The 17,144-nt window shown below is 32.4% G+C and overlaps 1 protein-coding gene across 1 annotated transcript in view; it reads right to left on the reverse strand.

Moving 5' to 3' along the window:
• Positions 1–16,887, reverse strand: part of LOC129219403 (mesoderm induction early response protein 1-like) — an 88,756-nt gene extending 71,869 nt beyond the window's left edge. The window contains exon 1 of the mRNA XM_054853792.1: positions 16,855–16,887. Within this exon, the coding sequence (XP_054709767.1) occupies positions 16,855–16,863 (9 nt within the window). The 5' untranslated portion in view covers positions 16,864–16,887. The remainder of the gene's footprint in view (positions 1–16,854) is intronic.
• Positions 16,888–17,144: the final 257 nt, after the last annotated feature.

The raw sequence follows: 17,144 nt of genomic DNA on the forward strand, positions 1-17,144 counted from the left end.
TTAGAGAAAGGGATGAAGGGGTTTGGAACTTTGTCCAGTAATTTTTCGAAATCAAAGTTCCAAAAAGGGAATTTAAGAATGGATTACAACTGCATTTTAAAAACTTCAATTTCGCAAAATTTACAAAGAAGGTCCTGAAAACTTACCCTCTTAATGTCGCCTAAAATTGCGTTTTTGTAATTTCAATTTCAAAAATTATGAGGCGGAGCCATGGAGCGCCAATTCAATCCCTTATTTTAACCTCATCAACTGTGCCTTTAGGAGTTAATTCAAAAAAATTCTGGGGGAGAGCCCCATTTCATTCACATTAAAGAAGGTAACTAAGTTACCTTTTTAGAAATTTAATATTGAAAGATTTTTGGAAGAGTCCCGAACTCCTTCCTCCTTCTCTTAAGGGTGCTCTTCACTGAGAGTCTGAAAGCTTCGGATCCAATGCTAACCTACGGGGAAAGTTAAAGGTTATTTTACAATATTCCTTTGAAGTTTTCGGGTCAATTTTTTTTCCGAGTATTTTTCAAGCCTATGTCTGTGTATATTAGTTTTTACTTTTTTGATACGTCCATTCTTCGATTTTTTAAAATTCGAGAAAAAATGAATTTCTTCGAAAACGAGGTACTGTTGGACCTTTCGCTCTGTAAAAAAGCTGCAAATCGTGCTATCGAAATTTTAAGAACGCCCCAACACGCAAAATATTTCCAGCTCTCTTTTGAGACTAAGTTTGAAATGATGCGACCATTTCTAAAAAAATATCGGAGTTCCAACCATCTGAAATATTTTCGAAAAAGCTCAATTTCTCTACTAAGCCACGCCTTTCACTAATCCCTCCTTTCTTGAGGGGAAAAACCGGGTGAGGTGTATAAGATTTACGATCATTAGCGCAAACGACCGTTTCCATTTACTACTCCCCTCTTTTCCGGAGGCATTTTTCAATGAAGGAATGAATGAGTGCTTTTGAAAGTGAATCCACATGCTTGGAAACATCTTCACGATTTGATTTGTGTTTAGAAAGGATATAGTTTTTAAAGAGTGCTTCTGGGAGATAATTCTTGTGAATTCTTGTGCTAAATGACCTCCTGAATCCAAATATGACCACCTTTTCCCATTCACACGTCCCGCTTTTTTGGAAATGTCGCCGCAATTTTTTTAAGTTTTTGAGTTTCATAGCCATTATTTTTATTTGGAGGGGAAGTTATCGTTATATTATACATTAATACTTTTCTGTGGGGCTAGAGAGGTGCTACGTTTGTACGCAAGAACATATGAAGGAAATTGGTTAACTCATGGGGGGTATTACCACTTATTATATTTTTAAAATCATCAAAATCCATCCTTTTTTCTAGGGGTTTGTTTTACAATTTTTTCCCTTATTTTTTGGCATGAAACCAGAGTATAGGACTCACACCTATAAACCCTATATCCGAAAAAAAAAATTTCACGTTGTAAATTTAAAAAAAAGGAAGTATCGCATTTTGCGTAAAGTTGCATCGCAGACCTTCAGTGAAGAACCTTTTCGTGTTATTCAAATTCATTCACGGATATAATTAAGATTAAAATTATCTTAAGTATGCTTATAATATAGCATTAATGAATATTTCTATTTCTGGGGATGCACTACCCCCATTACTTTTCACAACATCGAGAAGGCATAAACAATGGAGCTGGTGCATCCAAAGAAAGATAAATATGTATATTAATGCTACTTTATAAGCAAATTTAAGGATGCTTTTCACTGAGAGTCTGAAAGCCTACGGATCCAATGTTAACCTGCGGGGAAAGTTGGATGAAGATTTTACAAATTCCTTTGAAGTTTTCATGTAAATTTTTTTTCCGAGTATTTTTCAAGCCTCTATCTGTGTCGTGTACTTTTTCCTTTTTTGAAATATCCATTCTTTGATTGTTTAAAATTCGAGAAAAAATGAATTTCGTTGAAAGAGGTGGTAGGTACTGTTTGATATTTTGCTCCATAAAAAATGTGGCAAAATATTTCCAGCACTCTTTTGAGACTTTGTTCGAAATAAAGCGACCATTTCTAAAAAAAAAAAAAAACCCGAGTCCAAAACCGTATTCTAGATACTTACTAGATATTTGGATTCTATTTTTGTCTATATTATACTATTTTACTACAAATGTAAACGCATAAAATGCTTTCCACAGCTCAACAAACATTTTTGAAAATAATTTCTCGAGCCAAACTCGTAAAAAATTCTTTACAAGGTATGTACACATTGTTCATGTAATTCATAATACAGTGAAATCCAGTAACAATGAACTTCAAAATCGGGACTGAAAACTTATTTGGTTGAAACGGGTACTTCGTTATACTGATATACGTTGTAACAGGATTTCACTGAATTTTTCTTTTGAAGACTTTCTAAGGAGAAAAATGATACATACCTGCATTTCTTTAAAGCATGAATGAGTATAAAAAAATTGTTTTAAAGCAGGGTTGGGTTCCCAGGGTCGTGACCCCAAATGGGGTCGTGTAGCGTTTCTTCTTCGGTCGAAACATTATTCCTACCACAGTATAGTTGGGGGTGGATCGAATCTAACATAGCAGTTTTGTAATGTAGGATCTAACGTAGCTTTCACAATGTTGCCAGGTTAGGTCCACACCTTGCGATACTTTACTGACATGTAGGCTACGTGATCACAGGTCCTTTACTTAGTCAAAAAAAGGGTCGCAACGTGCAAAAGATTGGGAACCACTGGTTTAAATTTACAGATAATTAGAGAACTGATGGGGGAAGGGGGAGAACACTGACCATTTTGTTTTTAACTGGATGAATACACCATGTTCTAAGAATCTTTCGGTAGTCGTGTTACACTGAAATTTTCATAAGCTCAGACAAATAATTTGTCTGACGTCTAAAACATTTCCCCGAAACCTAAGGTTTTTCAATTTTAGCCGGTCTTTATCAATATATATTTGTGTGTATGCACTGTGCAGTCGCCTCTGTTCATAGTGAAGTCTAAGGAACCGAATAACAATTTCGTATATAGCCTCAATTTCGCTATAAAAAGGTAAACAACAAGAAGGGAACTGAACCATAAATACGATATATACGGCTTGAATATTAGTACGAAAAACCAAATTTCTAGTTGAATTTTAATTCAAAGTGTCAAAGGTCAAAGTTTTTTAATATCCTGGATAAAAAAACAAATACATAGCCACAAGTTTTCAATCAAGCAATGCATTTTCTACACTTATAATTTACATCTTTTACTTGTGCTTTTAAGACGTTGTTTTTGACTTTTATCTATTTCTTGCACAAAGCTCATGCTTTTTGAAGTGCATATTTTATTTACAATTTACACATTTAAAAATTGAAGCTATTTTGGAACACCCGATTTAAAATGGTGTTAAAGCTTCATTGAAACATTATCATTATTTAATATTATTCATAAATGGGGGAAAAAAATTCAAAAAAAAAAAAAAAAAAATTAATACCAAACAGAAAAGAAAGAAACATTTAGCATCCAGCCCATAGCTTTCATTTGAATTTTGACGTCTTGAATTTAAATTATGTTTTTCACAATCACGAATTGTGGTAGAACCCTACTCGTTGGGTTTCTTATTTCTACAAATGGTTCCTATCAGAATTATATTTGTAAAAGTCATGATTTGAATACAAGACGTCTACATTCAAATGAATTCCAGGGGCTGGATGCTGGACGTTGTTGACTGAATGCTGTTTTTGTCTGAAAAGTATTATGTAAAATCGAGAGGGTCGGGAATAAGTAAAATCGATGGCGGGGACATGAACTTCACCGCCCAGGAGGAGGGACATGCTCGCGAAGACACGTGGAACAGACGAGTTTGCATTAAAAGAATAGAAAATTAAAGTCGAAATAACATCAACTACGGACAAGTGAAAACAATAACCAACTGTGGTCGCTCAAAAAAAGAATATTTTTGGTCTTGGTCAAGCAATAAGGTATTCGAGGGCGAATGATTGGTATTAGCCTCACGCAACTTTGCGCACATCTCTCAACTTTTGTTGATTTTAAATGTTAACATTTATTGACATAGAAATTACACTATTTTAATGTAAAAACGTGCAAATTAAATTACACTTGTTTCGGGGTTATTAAGAACATCTTTATCAATAGAGATAGATACATGTGTTTCTGTCTTTTACATCATTCAAAAAGTTTTTATTGGGCCTGACAGATTTCTCTTCCACGTTCTGGAGTTATTTGAGTTACCCTAATTTTGCTAACAGTTTAAAATTTCTCCGGGAAGTCGAGAAGAAATCAAAAAAAAAAAAAAGAAAGAAAAATTAGAAAAATTAGAGCAATAAATGTTAGTACACTCAACAATTTATAAATTATGCTTCATGAATACTTTTATACAAAAAGAGAAAAATTAAATTGAAATATTTTTAAAATTTAAAGGATAGTATACTAATGTGTGTGATTTGCAAATGTGGAATTATATTTTCAATTCTGATATTTTTTTCTGAATATAAATTACGTATGTAAGACATTGTTCACATTCTTACAAGCAAACAATTGACGTAAATAGGGAATATTCCACGTAATTGTTACGATTGTTTGATTGATTGCAATAGTTTGCATCAATGAAAGCTTGATTGAGTGCAGCTATCAAGTTTAGGACTTCGTTTGCACGAAGCTGTCAACATTGTGTGGTAATAAAGAGGTTTCATTTAATTTCGAAATGCGAGCATGAATGAATTTTCTGAAAATTATGCTTTTAGCCGTTGCTTTTCTCACCATAGTATCCGCAGAAAGGAAAGCATTTCTGATTATGTTTATTGTTATTATTACTATTTTGAATCGCAGAAAGCAATGCATAACTAATGTAACCAAAAATTGAAAACCATTAGAAAAAAAAAAGACCTGAGAAGAAAAAAAAAATCAAAAGTTTTAAAAAGTTATTCTATTCCTCCTAACATTTTGCATTTGAATAAGTCGAAGTACATTGTTCCAAGTGTACTGCAAGTAAACTGCAGCTTGTATTTTTAATTTAAGTACATTATTGCAAGTAATTCCCTGTTGCTCGTGTAATTCCACCCACGAAATGTATTTTCAAATGTTCTCAAACATCATATAACTGCTGCTTCGAAAATACACTTCAATAAAAGACTTACCAACTACTTATTATTATAGCCTGTTGCACTTTTCGTCTAATGCGTAAAATATTATTATTATTATTATTATTATTATTATTATTATTATTATTATTATTATTATTATTATTATTTTTGAAAAAGAATTTCAATTTTAAGAAGTATATTAATCATTTAGTCTTGTGTATGCTGCTCTAGTCACCATGCTGATTATCTATGTTTTTGCGGGATGATTTGTTTACTGATAGTAAACAAATGCAGCCCTGCGCATGATGAATCACCGGAAAAATATAAATAAATATCTAAAACAGTAATTGATTAATTAACAAAAATGTCAGTTCAGCGTTGCATATCCTCCATCGAATTGCAGAAGTATTCCTTTTTCGACCATATATATATATACATATATACTAAAAATAGCGGGATCCCCCCCCTCTTTGAAATGTAACCATATCCTAATATGAAATTGTTTTCTGATTACGACATTTCTGCCGTTCTCACAATAATTAAAAATAAAATCAGCATCGTTCCACCTCTTGACTGTAAATATCCGATAACCGATATGTAATCTTCCCTCCTCACCCCTCACCCTTTTTTTCCGGGACTACACCACAGGTTTACACTAAGCTTATACCTCTTGTTTTATATATATATATATATATATATATATATATATATATATATATATATATATATATATATATATATATATAATCATATCCTAACGCAAAAAATTGCATTCTTTAATTAAACATCAGACAAGAAACTAATTAGCTTTATGAACGAAATAAGATTCGGACGTGGCAATTGAAAACATCGTTTAAAAAAAAAAATAAGACAATCGTTTTTCCTGTTCAATTTATGATAAATTTTCTTTTCATTCATAAATTTTTCATGAATATAAAATCTGGGAACGCATATCCAAAAAAAAAAAAACTTTGTTTCAAAAATTACGGCAGACCCTTTGGTACTGACTTTATTTTCTGTTCTGTTCAACCTTCGCATCGGTACTGTTCAAGTGGGGTTTCGGCCGCCAGCTAATTTCCTTGATTGCTCTTCACGACGGGGGTCATTTAGGGGTTTCTTTCCCTCCAGAACAATGACAGCTGTGACAGGTCACGTGTTCCTGCCTTACATCGATTACCGTCCACTCCATTGGCTGTTGAAGTGTCAATCACTTGATTCAGGTTCACGCCCATCGTTCAAGGAAGAAAGTCATTTACACCCTAACTTCAAAGTTTTCCCTCACTGAAGAGCAGCCTTAAAGGCGACTCACACTCACAAGTGTAAAAACTTTCAAAAAATTTACAGGAAAAGCCCCCTAACCTGCCACCCTCCTACAATCACTGACGAACGTTTAAAATCCCTATTCTGGAAATTGCAAAGTTCTGATCCTCATCCTTTCACCTAATGTCATCAAAGGTGGCCTACTGTATTTTTAGAACTTCAATTTTGAAAAATTTTCGGGGATAACTCAGTTATTTTAGCATCATTCGAAGGTCTTCTGAAATTGCGTTTTACGAACTTCCAATACCAAAATATTTGTGGAAGAGAGTCACGGACCCTTTCGATTACGTTGAAAAAAAAATAGGTTTGCAATCACGTTTTTAAAACTTCAATTACGAAAATATTACGACAAAGAGCCCTAAACCTTCTTTCTTCAAAATATGGTGTGAAGTTCCATTTTTTAAACTAGAATTTCAAAAGAATTTTAGAAACTCCCCCAAACCCGTATTTCTGAGCAGATATATTTACAATTAAATTTATATTGCTAACTAGAATTCTGCAGCTTAGCCCGTTCTAAACTAAAAGCTCAACCTCAACCCCCCCCCCTCTTTCTAGAATTAATATATAGTGTATATGTGTATGAATATGTGTGTGCATTTGAAAAAAAATTGTGGGGCCGACAAAATTGAAAAATTGTTCTACAAATATATATTAATATGATTTTTAGCTGGGGGCCCAAAATCAGATTTGCTGGGGGGGGACCGAAATTTTGAAGTTATGCTGCTGGCAACCTTACTTTAACGTTTTCTTTACAGATTTTACTCTTCATTTATAACAACATTTTTGGGAAACTTAATGAGGGTAAATTACTCATTTTAGGCACCTTTTAGCCGCAGGCAACTATGATTAGTTCACATGCAGCAGGTAGGCAACCTTATTCAGCTTTTACTCTTCATTTATGACAATTTTTGGAAACTCGATGAGAGTAAATTACACATCTTTAGGCACTTTTCAGATTCTAGAAACGCTGCTTAGGGTCTGGAAAAAGGTAGGCAACCTTTTAGCATTTTATTTATAGCTTTTACTTTTCATTTATGATAACAATTTCCGGAGACTCAATGAGGGATAAATTATCTCCCTCATTGAAAATCTTTTATCCCGACAACCCGGATTAGAGAGCCAAAAAAAGTAGGCAACCTTTTAGCATTTTATTTATAGCTTTTACTTTTCATTTATGATAACAATTTCCGGAGACTCAATGGGGGATAAATTATCTCCCTCATTGAAAATCTTTTATCCCGACAACCCGGATTAGAGAGCCAAAAAAGGTAGGCAACCTTTTAGCATTTTATTTATAGCTTTTACTTTTCATTTATGATAACAATTTCCGGAGACTCAATGAGGGATAAATTATCTCCCTCATTGAAAATCTTTTATCTCGACAACCCGGATTAGAGAGCCAAAAAAGGTAGGCAACCTTAGTTTAGCATTTTATTTCCATCTTTTACCCTTCATTTATGACTCATCATTTTTATCATTATGACTTTCGGAAACTTGATGAGGATAAATTACTCATATTTAGGCACCTTTCAAACCCTGGCAACCCCGATTATTTCAATTGAAAAAGATGATAGAAATTCTTACTTTCATGTTTAGTACAAGAGTATTGACGCCAGTCCCATTTTTAAGCAGATTGAAAATACAAATCAAAGCAAATGTAATCTTTAGTTTCTTAAATTTTACAATCTTTAAACAGTTATGTAAAAAGTAACCTGCCTTTATTATTATGCTAGATTTTTTTTTTTTTTTCATGCAGTGTTTATCTTATCAAACAAGTATTTCATGCAAAGCGATATTTCATGTTACACATTTTTTTATTAACAAGGTTCCACTGCATGAAGCAGCCGATATGATATTTTATAGTTGGTTACAAAGCATCAGCTTAAATAGTATCAACACTAGGCTAAAATGACTGAAACTTTTACTAAAATTAACTAAATTAGTTTCTGTAGTTGATCCAGTGTTTGAGTTATATTTGAGCATAAATAAATTTACAAACATTAACCGCTTATTGGCACACAGCCCTATGCCAGGTAATGTTTACTTGAGAACAGAACGGTACATCTGAAGGACAAAAGGTAGGGGGAGATGGGGTACGTTGAACTGGTCTTAATTATTTTAATACTATTAATATTTTTTATTTTATTTTATGAATAATAAATAGCACATATGGTCCTACAAATCCTATAATGAAATCACATGGTACAGTTATATTGAACAAATTTTATTCCAGAAAGTTTTATTTCAGTAGTCCTGAATAATTCAGAAAACTAACTTAACTTTTTTTTATGGGTTTCATCAAGATTGCAGGAAAAAAAATATAACTCCTTTCTTAAAGCAAGTTCTTTTAGTTCACAATAATAAGTAATTTTTCATTTTTTATCAAAAAGAAAAAATTATGATATCACTTTTTCAGACCAAGAAGGTGGGGTAGGTTGTTCCACTCTTTGTGGAACACCGTTGGACCGCAACATCCTACCCCACATAATTTAAAAACATTTTTCTTTCTCTTAAATCTCAATAATTATAACAATATTCTAAGTGTTTGTATATTATACATTCATTTCACTTCATGTTACACCCAGTAGCAGAAACTTTCTAGCCAGTCTGCGACACTATTTTGGGCAGTTGAAAATAATCTGCAGCGTTATTATTAGTTTTATTTTCAGTTTTCATAAAATACGCAAGTCCCTGGTAAAGGTCAAGTTTCAAAAATTTTACAATTGGCCAGTGGCCACTAGACCCGAAAAACTTAGTAGCCACCACTGTCACTGAGTTTCATAGTATAAAAAAAGGGGGTGGGGGGAGAGCAATTTTTACTACTTTCACAAAAATAAATAGAACTCTGCACACTATGAAAAACAATTATTCAATACATATTTATTTAAATATGGAAAAATTATATAGGTTTTTAATTTTTTTTTAAATGAATAAATAAATAAATTAGTAAATCAGTAGGCAGGAAAGTGCATTTTAGAGGAATGTTTTAATTTATAGCAAAGCTTCCAAAGCAATGAGGATCAAATACAATTGTTCAGATAACAATCACATGTTTCATGAAACAAATTGAAAAAAAAAAAACATGATTTATTGTACATTTTATATCATCTTCAATAGTTTGTATTGAGGTGAAGACCTAATTCAGTTTTTTGGAAACTTAAGCAAGTAATAGGCCATTGCCATTTTGCGTATGACCAAACATGGCGTCTACGCGAAAAATTCATGCTTATAGATTTTTGAATTTGTTACATCAAAATCCTTAAAAATCTACAATTTAGATGAAATACTCAATTTTTAGCATGTTAGCCTCTAAAGCAATGAAGTTAAGCTAATATTCTAAAGATAAAATTTTGCATTTTCAAGATAATAACTAAGAATTATTGGAAAAAAATGGCACATTTTGCATAATTTTCAATAGTTTGCATTGCAATAAACATCCAATTCCGTTTATGAAAACGTACGCAATTAAAGAGTCTTTCGTACCAACACCTTCGGAATGACCAAATATGGCGACTGCGCCAAAAATTAAGATACAAATTTCAGAATTTGTTGCAAAAAAATAATTAAAAATAAAAATCCTCATGAGACTACACTTTAGTTGAAAAGTTTTCAGCGCTTTTGGACCCGAAGCAATGAGGATAAGGTGAAACTTTTAACATAAAATTCTTCATTTATCAAGAAAATTATTTTAAAAAATTAAACAGAAAACAATTTGCTGCACATTTTTAGTTCTTTTCATTAGTTTTTAGTAAATAAAACATCCAATTCTGCTTTGTTTTTCAAAACTTAGGCACTTAAGCATCTTATCTATTTCCATCTTGTGAATGACCAAATATGGCGACTATGTTTCTATCTTAAATACGGAAGCATAGAGTCGCCATATTTGGTCAAAAGAGGATCTCCAAGTGATCTTTGCCAAGTTGTTTTTCTTTTTTTTCTTTCTTTTTTTCTTTTTGGTAAAATTATCTGCAGACCGCTGTAAAATCTGCGACGACCTTCTCGCGTCTCGCAGTTTCTGCTACTGGGATGTTACACATGTTTCGAAATAATAATAAAAACTTAGGGCAAAAAAAGCAAAGATATATTTTATAATTTTTAACAAAAATTACACTAAATTAATTTTACCAAAAAGATTTATTTCATATCTGCACTTTTTGACTATTTACATATACTTCTAAATTTTTGCAGAAAATTGTTTCCTAAGAGTAAAATACGCAATACATGCTATAATAAAGTTCCTTAATTAAATTAAAACATTTTTTTTTTCTAAACAAACATTCTACATAGATAGAAACAAAATAAATTAAATAGTTGATTGAAGGGATAAAAAGTATACTTTTACTTAAGATTATCTAATTTCATTTTTAAACATTTGATTTCAAAACAAAGATATGCTAACTTAAAGCTCTCAATTTTATACCTTTTCTTTGAAATACAGTTGGTTCTCTGTTTAATGACCCTCTATTTAACAACGGTTTTTCACAGTCCCAGATAGTCCACTATAGTGTTAAAAGCATTCTATGTAAGGACGCTTTCCACTTAAGGATGATTTTTTGTGGTCCCTTGAAAGTCATTAAACGGAGAGCCAACTGTATATGGTATTAGTATAGTGCCTCGAAAGAGTAGTGTGCCGATAGAAGGATAAAAGGCGAAGTGAAATATGAGGAAAATCCAGATGGTGCTGCGCTCAGGGAGTAAGCTAAGCTCCTCAATCAGACTCGTTTTAAATGAGGGATTGCATGCTAATTTCGCAGTTTAAAAGCCCCGTTTTTTGGATTGAACTTATTTCAGCACAAAAGACAAATTCTCTAAATATAAGTTCTATTTGTTACATGGATGTTTATTTATTTTTTGAAGCCATACAAAATTACCTAATGCTAATTTATCTTCAATGAAAATAGTAGACTATAAGCTTTTAATAACTGCGTGTATCATTTTTCGAAATGAAACTGCTTCTAAATTCTTGAAGCTAATTAAAATTCATAGCTTCGCAGTCTGAGTCAAAGAGTTGGAGTCACTTGAAAACGTACCCACTCCGACCTATTTTTTCTTTAATTTTCAAGGACTTTCCTTACATTAAAAAAATAATAGGACCACTTGCTTCGATCCCATATAAAACTGCATACTAATTTGCAAATAACTGCAATTGGCAACCAGCAGGCTTAATTATTTGTTGAATTTTCTGTTATACTTATGAACATCAAACTGCTAGTCTGCTTATTTTTATAACTTTCTTTAAATAATAGAACCTGTCAGCTAACGGTTTTGTTGCCGATAATTACTAAAATAGAAGTAGTTTTGGAATCTCATGTTATCACTGTCAAAAAAAGTATTTATGCATTTTTATTTATTATCTCATATGTAAAATAACGAAAGAAATGTATCTCTAAAAACTAAAACAAATGGGGAACCTCCTCGTTCCCTCCTTTGTCTAGCATTCCTTATGATAGCTATACAATGTTCTTTTAAAAGGAAGAGCAGCTTCTGAATCTCCCTACCCTTAACATTAATTTGTAAATTTTCTTACTTCAATAATGATCTTTTTATCGTCGATATTATTTTCCGCATAATTTTCATTATACACAAAAACTACAATATTTGGAGATTTTTTAAATTTCATACAAACCCAATATTTGTTAGCCAAATTAATATGAACAATTTCATTTATAATAAATTTATACGTTGTTATTTCAGTTTCATCTGCGGAAAGATCAAGTTTTATTTTTTTTTCAAACAGGGAACATTTTTCTTAACTGCAGATTTCTTGATAGACCTTTTCTTAGGTAATTTTTTAGTTAAGTATGTTGGCAGATTTGGGAAAATTGTTAGGATTGCCTCATCTTTCAAAAAAAAGTTTTTCCCGAGGCACCAAAACTAAAATGCATTTCAATAAAATGTTTTTCAAAATGCAGAGCACAAACTGAGCTATAGTTATCAAAAACTTTTTTCTTGCATGTTCTGTACCCACTTTTGCACCCTGGTACGAAACATGATGAAGTTTACTTCTTCTAATGTTCAACTTTGATGCCTTCATTAAAAGCCTTAAGAATGTTTTATGAAATATTCATGAAATATGGTAAAAATGATAAATGCGGAACTAAATTGTAACAAAATCCCGGGTCTACTGATGTAAACACCGCAAAATTTAGCATGCTTCCTAACAGCACTGCCCTCTATCGTTTTTCCTAAAATTTGTCTTCAAAAATCGCGGAGGAAAAACCGCTGGTTGGCACACTACTCTTTCTAGGCACTATAGTATTAGTATAACAGGATTCTTTTCTTTTTGGAGTTTTTTAATGCAATGCAATAAAGAAAAAAAGAGCTTTTCACCTCTAGCAAAATACTGATGTAACTTTGCATCAAAGAAACATATGATTTATCCTAAACCAAGTCCCATAAAAATGCTACTTTCAAAGCTCTGGAAGTAGCGCTTTTATATTCCGAGATATCATTTAACATATCTTTAGCTAACTTTAATCTGCATTAATTCTCACATAATTATTCAATAATTGATTTTTTTTTTTAAATTGTGTACTAATTGTGTAAGCTAATTGCTGTTTTTAAATAAAGGTGATTTGTCAATTAAAATCTATTTAATATGTTATCTAAACTTTATACCTTTCACTCAACATGCAGAGACAGTGGCGGATCCAGACAATCCTGTTGGGAGGAGCAAATGAGTAATACATTATACAAGGGGGGGGGGTAACTAATGAAAATAAAATTTTTAAAAATTTTAAGAACTAAATATGTTTTTTCGTTCTTTTCTTTTCTTTTTTTTTTCTTTTGAATAATATGTATCATTCAAAGAGTTTGAATGAAAGTTGCAAGTGTTTCAAGTACCAAGAATAAAAAATGAAAAAAAAAAAAGGGAAGAATTGCTACTAAATATTTTGGATTTATTATCACCCTTCAACTTTTGATTCATTTGAGGATTTGTGAAGTATTTTCAGTAGCCATTTAGGTGTGCTCAGTTGTACTTTTTTCCTTACAAAAGAAAGGTTGCAGCATCAAGATGGCATCTCTTTTTACCAGTTTTCGTATCGAGCATAATGAAATACAAAAATTGCATTTGAAAATCAAATTTGAAGATAGTTATGAATTTGTTGATTGAGGTGTTCAAAATTCACGCATAAGAGTGTTTGCGGATTCTCCCTGGAAAATTTTTGTTATGAATGCATTTTTAGACTCTTTGGTGGTTAATAGGAGACTTGGATGTCTCTTCGTGGAAAATTTTTGAAATTCAAGTGTATATTTTAGAAAACAGAACTGTTTGCTATCTTTGGTGACTTGAAGGGAGAGGATGAGATTTAGGAATTCTCCCCAGTCGTTTTTTGATATTAGAGTTTCAAAAACGCTATTTTAGATATCTTCAGTGATGCTAAAAAGCAGAGGGCTTGGGAAGGCTTTCCTCCAGAAAAAATTTGGAATTGAAGTCCTAAATAAGCAACTGTAAGCCGCTTATGATGACGTAGCAAAAGACATGGGGTTCAGAATTTTTCCCCCAGAAATCTTTTAGATGATCTCTGAATGATGTTGAAAGGCAAGGGAAGAAAGGATTGTGGGGGCCAAAATTTTTCGAAATTGAAGTCTTAAAAACGCAGTTATAAGAAATCTTTTATGACGTAGGGGGAAGGAACAGAGATTGAAACTTTTTATATTGGAAATTGTTCAAAATTGGAGCCTTGAAATGCGGTGTGGTTGGCAATTTTTGGTAGCATTAAGGGCATGGATCCAGGAGCTATTCCTCATTTTTTCGATACTGAAGCTTCAAAAACGCTATGTTAGTGGATCTTCAAAAATGTTAGGGGAAGGGCTCGGGATCAGGGGCTCTCCCACTGAATATTTTCGGTATAAAAGTTCTAAAAGCGAAATTAAAAGCGCTTTAATATTTTCGATAAAAAATGTTGATTCTGGTGATTTTTTTGAAATTAAAGCTCCTAAAATTCAAAATTTTTGATGATCTTCCATGACATTGGAGAGAAGGGTTCATTGCTTTCCCCTGGAAACTTTTTAGATTTAAAGTCATAAAAATACAGTTGTAGGTGAGTAGGCGGGGGGGGGGAGTTTGGTAGCGTTCTCCCAGAAATTTTTCAAATTTACAAACTTTTGAGGGGGGCGATCCCTCCCCCACCCTGTGGATCCGCCGCTGAAAAGAGAACAAGGTAGTTACAACGTTTGATAATATTTATCACTAAAATAACAAATGTTGTTTGAGTTAAGCAGTCCAACGTCCCCCACCAGGTGGACCAACGTACCCCACCCAAGGGGCACGTTGGTCCACTTTACAAGGTTCTGTTAAAAAAGTAATATAATTAATCAATTCAACATTTCCAAAAAATCTGTGGTGTTGGGGAGTTTTAAGTGAAACTTATTGTAGAAAATCGAACTGCTCATTAAATTTTTTGATACAAAAAAATTATAAGTAAAAAAGCGGACCAATGTGCCCCACCTCCCCTTACGTGTTTGCAAGAATTTAGTTTATATATTTATGGCCCAATTTGACAAAAATCAGCTATTTTTCTCAATGTTATGGAACAAAAGTAAAATTTTGTCAGTGTAATAGATAAAAAGAATAAAAAAGTATACTTTTACTTAAGATCATCCAATTTCATTTTTTATATTTTATTTTAGAACACAAAGATATGCTAACTTAAAGCTGTCAATTTTATTGTACTTTTTCTTTGAAATATATGGTATTAGTATAACAGGATTCTTTTCTTTTTGGAGTTGTTTCATGCGATACAATAAGGAGAAAAAAAATGCTTTTTCCCCCTAGCAAATATTGATGTAAATTTGCATAAAAGTAACATATAAAGTAAGAGTAAACGTAACATATGCTAATAAATGGACTTTTTCATTTAGACTACGATTCCAGGCTTAGAAGGCTAAAAATGTACGGTCTTGAGCAAAGAAGAGACCGAGGGGACATGATTCAGTTGTTTAAATTTATTAAAATGAAAGATGTTACGGGGCTGAAGTTTAGCACTGAAAACAGGACAAGTGGTCATTGTTTTTAAACGATTTAAATCTCAGGCTAACATGGATATTAGGAAAAATTATTATTTTAGCAGGGTAGTGGAACCTTGGAACAGCTTACCGGAAGAGGTGGTAATGAGCAAGGGAGTAGATAGTTTTAAGAGGGCCATTGATCTTCACTGGGGATTGTAAATTGACTAGGACCAGCCTATTTATTTGGGTCCAGAGCCTGTTGCTGGTCATCACTTTTGTATTTGTATTATGACTTATCTTTCCAAAACCCAGTCCAATAAAAGTGATATTTTCAAAGCTCTGGAAGTAACACTTTTATATTCCCAGATATAATTTAACAGATCTTTACTTATCTTCCATCTGCATTAATTGTCTCATGAATATTTAATAATCGATTTTTCTTTTGATTTTTAAAAAATAATTGTGTATTAATGGTGAATGCTTATTGCTGTTTTTAATTAAAGATGATTTATCAATTAAAATCAATTTAATATTTTATATTGATCTTTAAACTTTATATTTTTCACTGTACACACAAAAGATAATAAGGTAGTTACAATGTTTGATAGCACTTATCACTAAAATTATAATAAACGTTTCTTGAGTTATGCGGTCCAACGTACCCCACCCATGGGGCACGTTGGTCCACTTTACAAAATTCCGTCAAAAAATTAATGTAAAAAATGTTTATCAATTCAACATTTCCAAAAAAAATCTATGGTGTTGAGAAGTTTTTAGTGAAACTTTTTGTAGAAAATCGAACTGCTCATTAATTTTTTTTATGAGATAAAAAATGATTAGTAAAAGAGCGGACCAACGTGCCTTACCTCCCCTGTAAATAATGTTTAAACCCTTGTGGGTCCGCTTTTGAGGGTAATAATCAGCTGGATCAGCAGCATAAACACTAAAGTGGTTTATTTTAATACAAATGTCAATCATTTTTGTTCAATTTTAGTATTTAATCAAATATTCTGTAATCAGTTTTGGTGACTTTTTTCCCGCGCTACGCTCAAAAGCACCTGCACAAATTGACATAATAAACGAAAATTAAGAGACTACAAGAAGAATCCAATGTTAGCTGAGAAAAGTAGAAAGAATTTTTAAAATATCGATAACTGCCAGAATGAAAGACTTAAACTATTGCTATGTATGATCTACGATAGAAAAAAAAATACATCAAGTAAAAAAGGGTTTCATTAATGCTAACCGGAAGCAAAATCTCATTAAACTGCTCTCATTTAATCAGCACGTTTGGAAACGCATATCTACATGCATTTGTATTTAAATATAAAAAACGAGTTGTGTTACTAAGGTTCATTTTCTAATCTAAATCCGTCGGACTAAAAATAAAAAGATGGAAAGTATTTTCGTCAAAGAATTCTTTTTGCGCACTATAGTAATAGTAAAGTGATGAATACATGTTGCATTTTTCTGGATTTTATTTATTTATTTATTTTACTTTGAAAAAAAAAATAAAAACACCTACCTCCGCCATTATGTAATTTTCTTCCAACAACAACAAGAGCAATCCCCCCCTCCCCTTGCTATTCCATCATTCTTGATAAAGACTAATGCCAAACTGCTTAACAAAATAAAACAGCGTCAAATCAAAAGCTTGTTTTCTTGGCTTGCGTTCGTTTATCGACCGGTAGCTACCGATCGAGGTCGGCGAACGTTGGCATGGCTTTTGCTCGACAACTTGTTCGGTAACTACCGTTTGGTTGATCACGTGATATCTAATGTGGGCAGTGGCGTAGCCTACGACAGGGGCGTAGC

This window comes from Uloborus diversus, chromosome 3 (genome assembly GCF_026930045.1).
Source record: "Uloborus diversus isolate 005 chromosome 3, Udiv.v.3.1, whole genome shotgun sequence".
In the NCBI taxonomy this organism is placed as follows: domain Eukaryota; kingdom Metazoa; phylum Arthropoda; class Arachnida; order Araneae; family Uloboridae; genus Uloborus; species Uloborus diversus.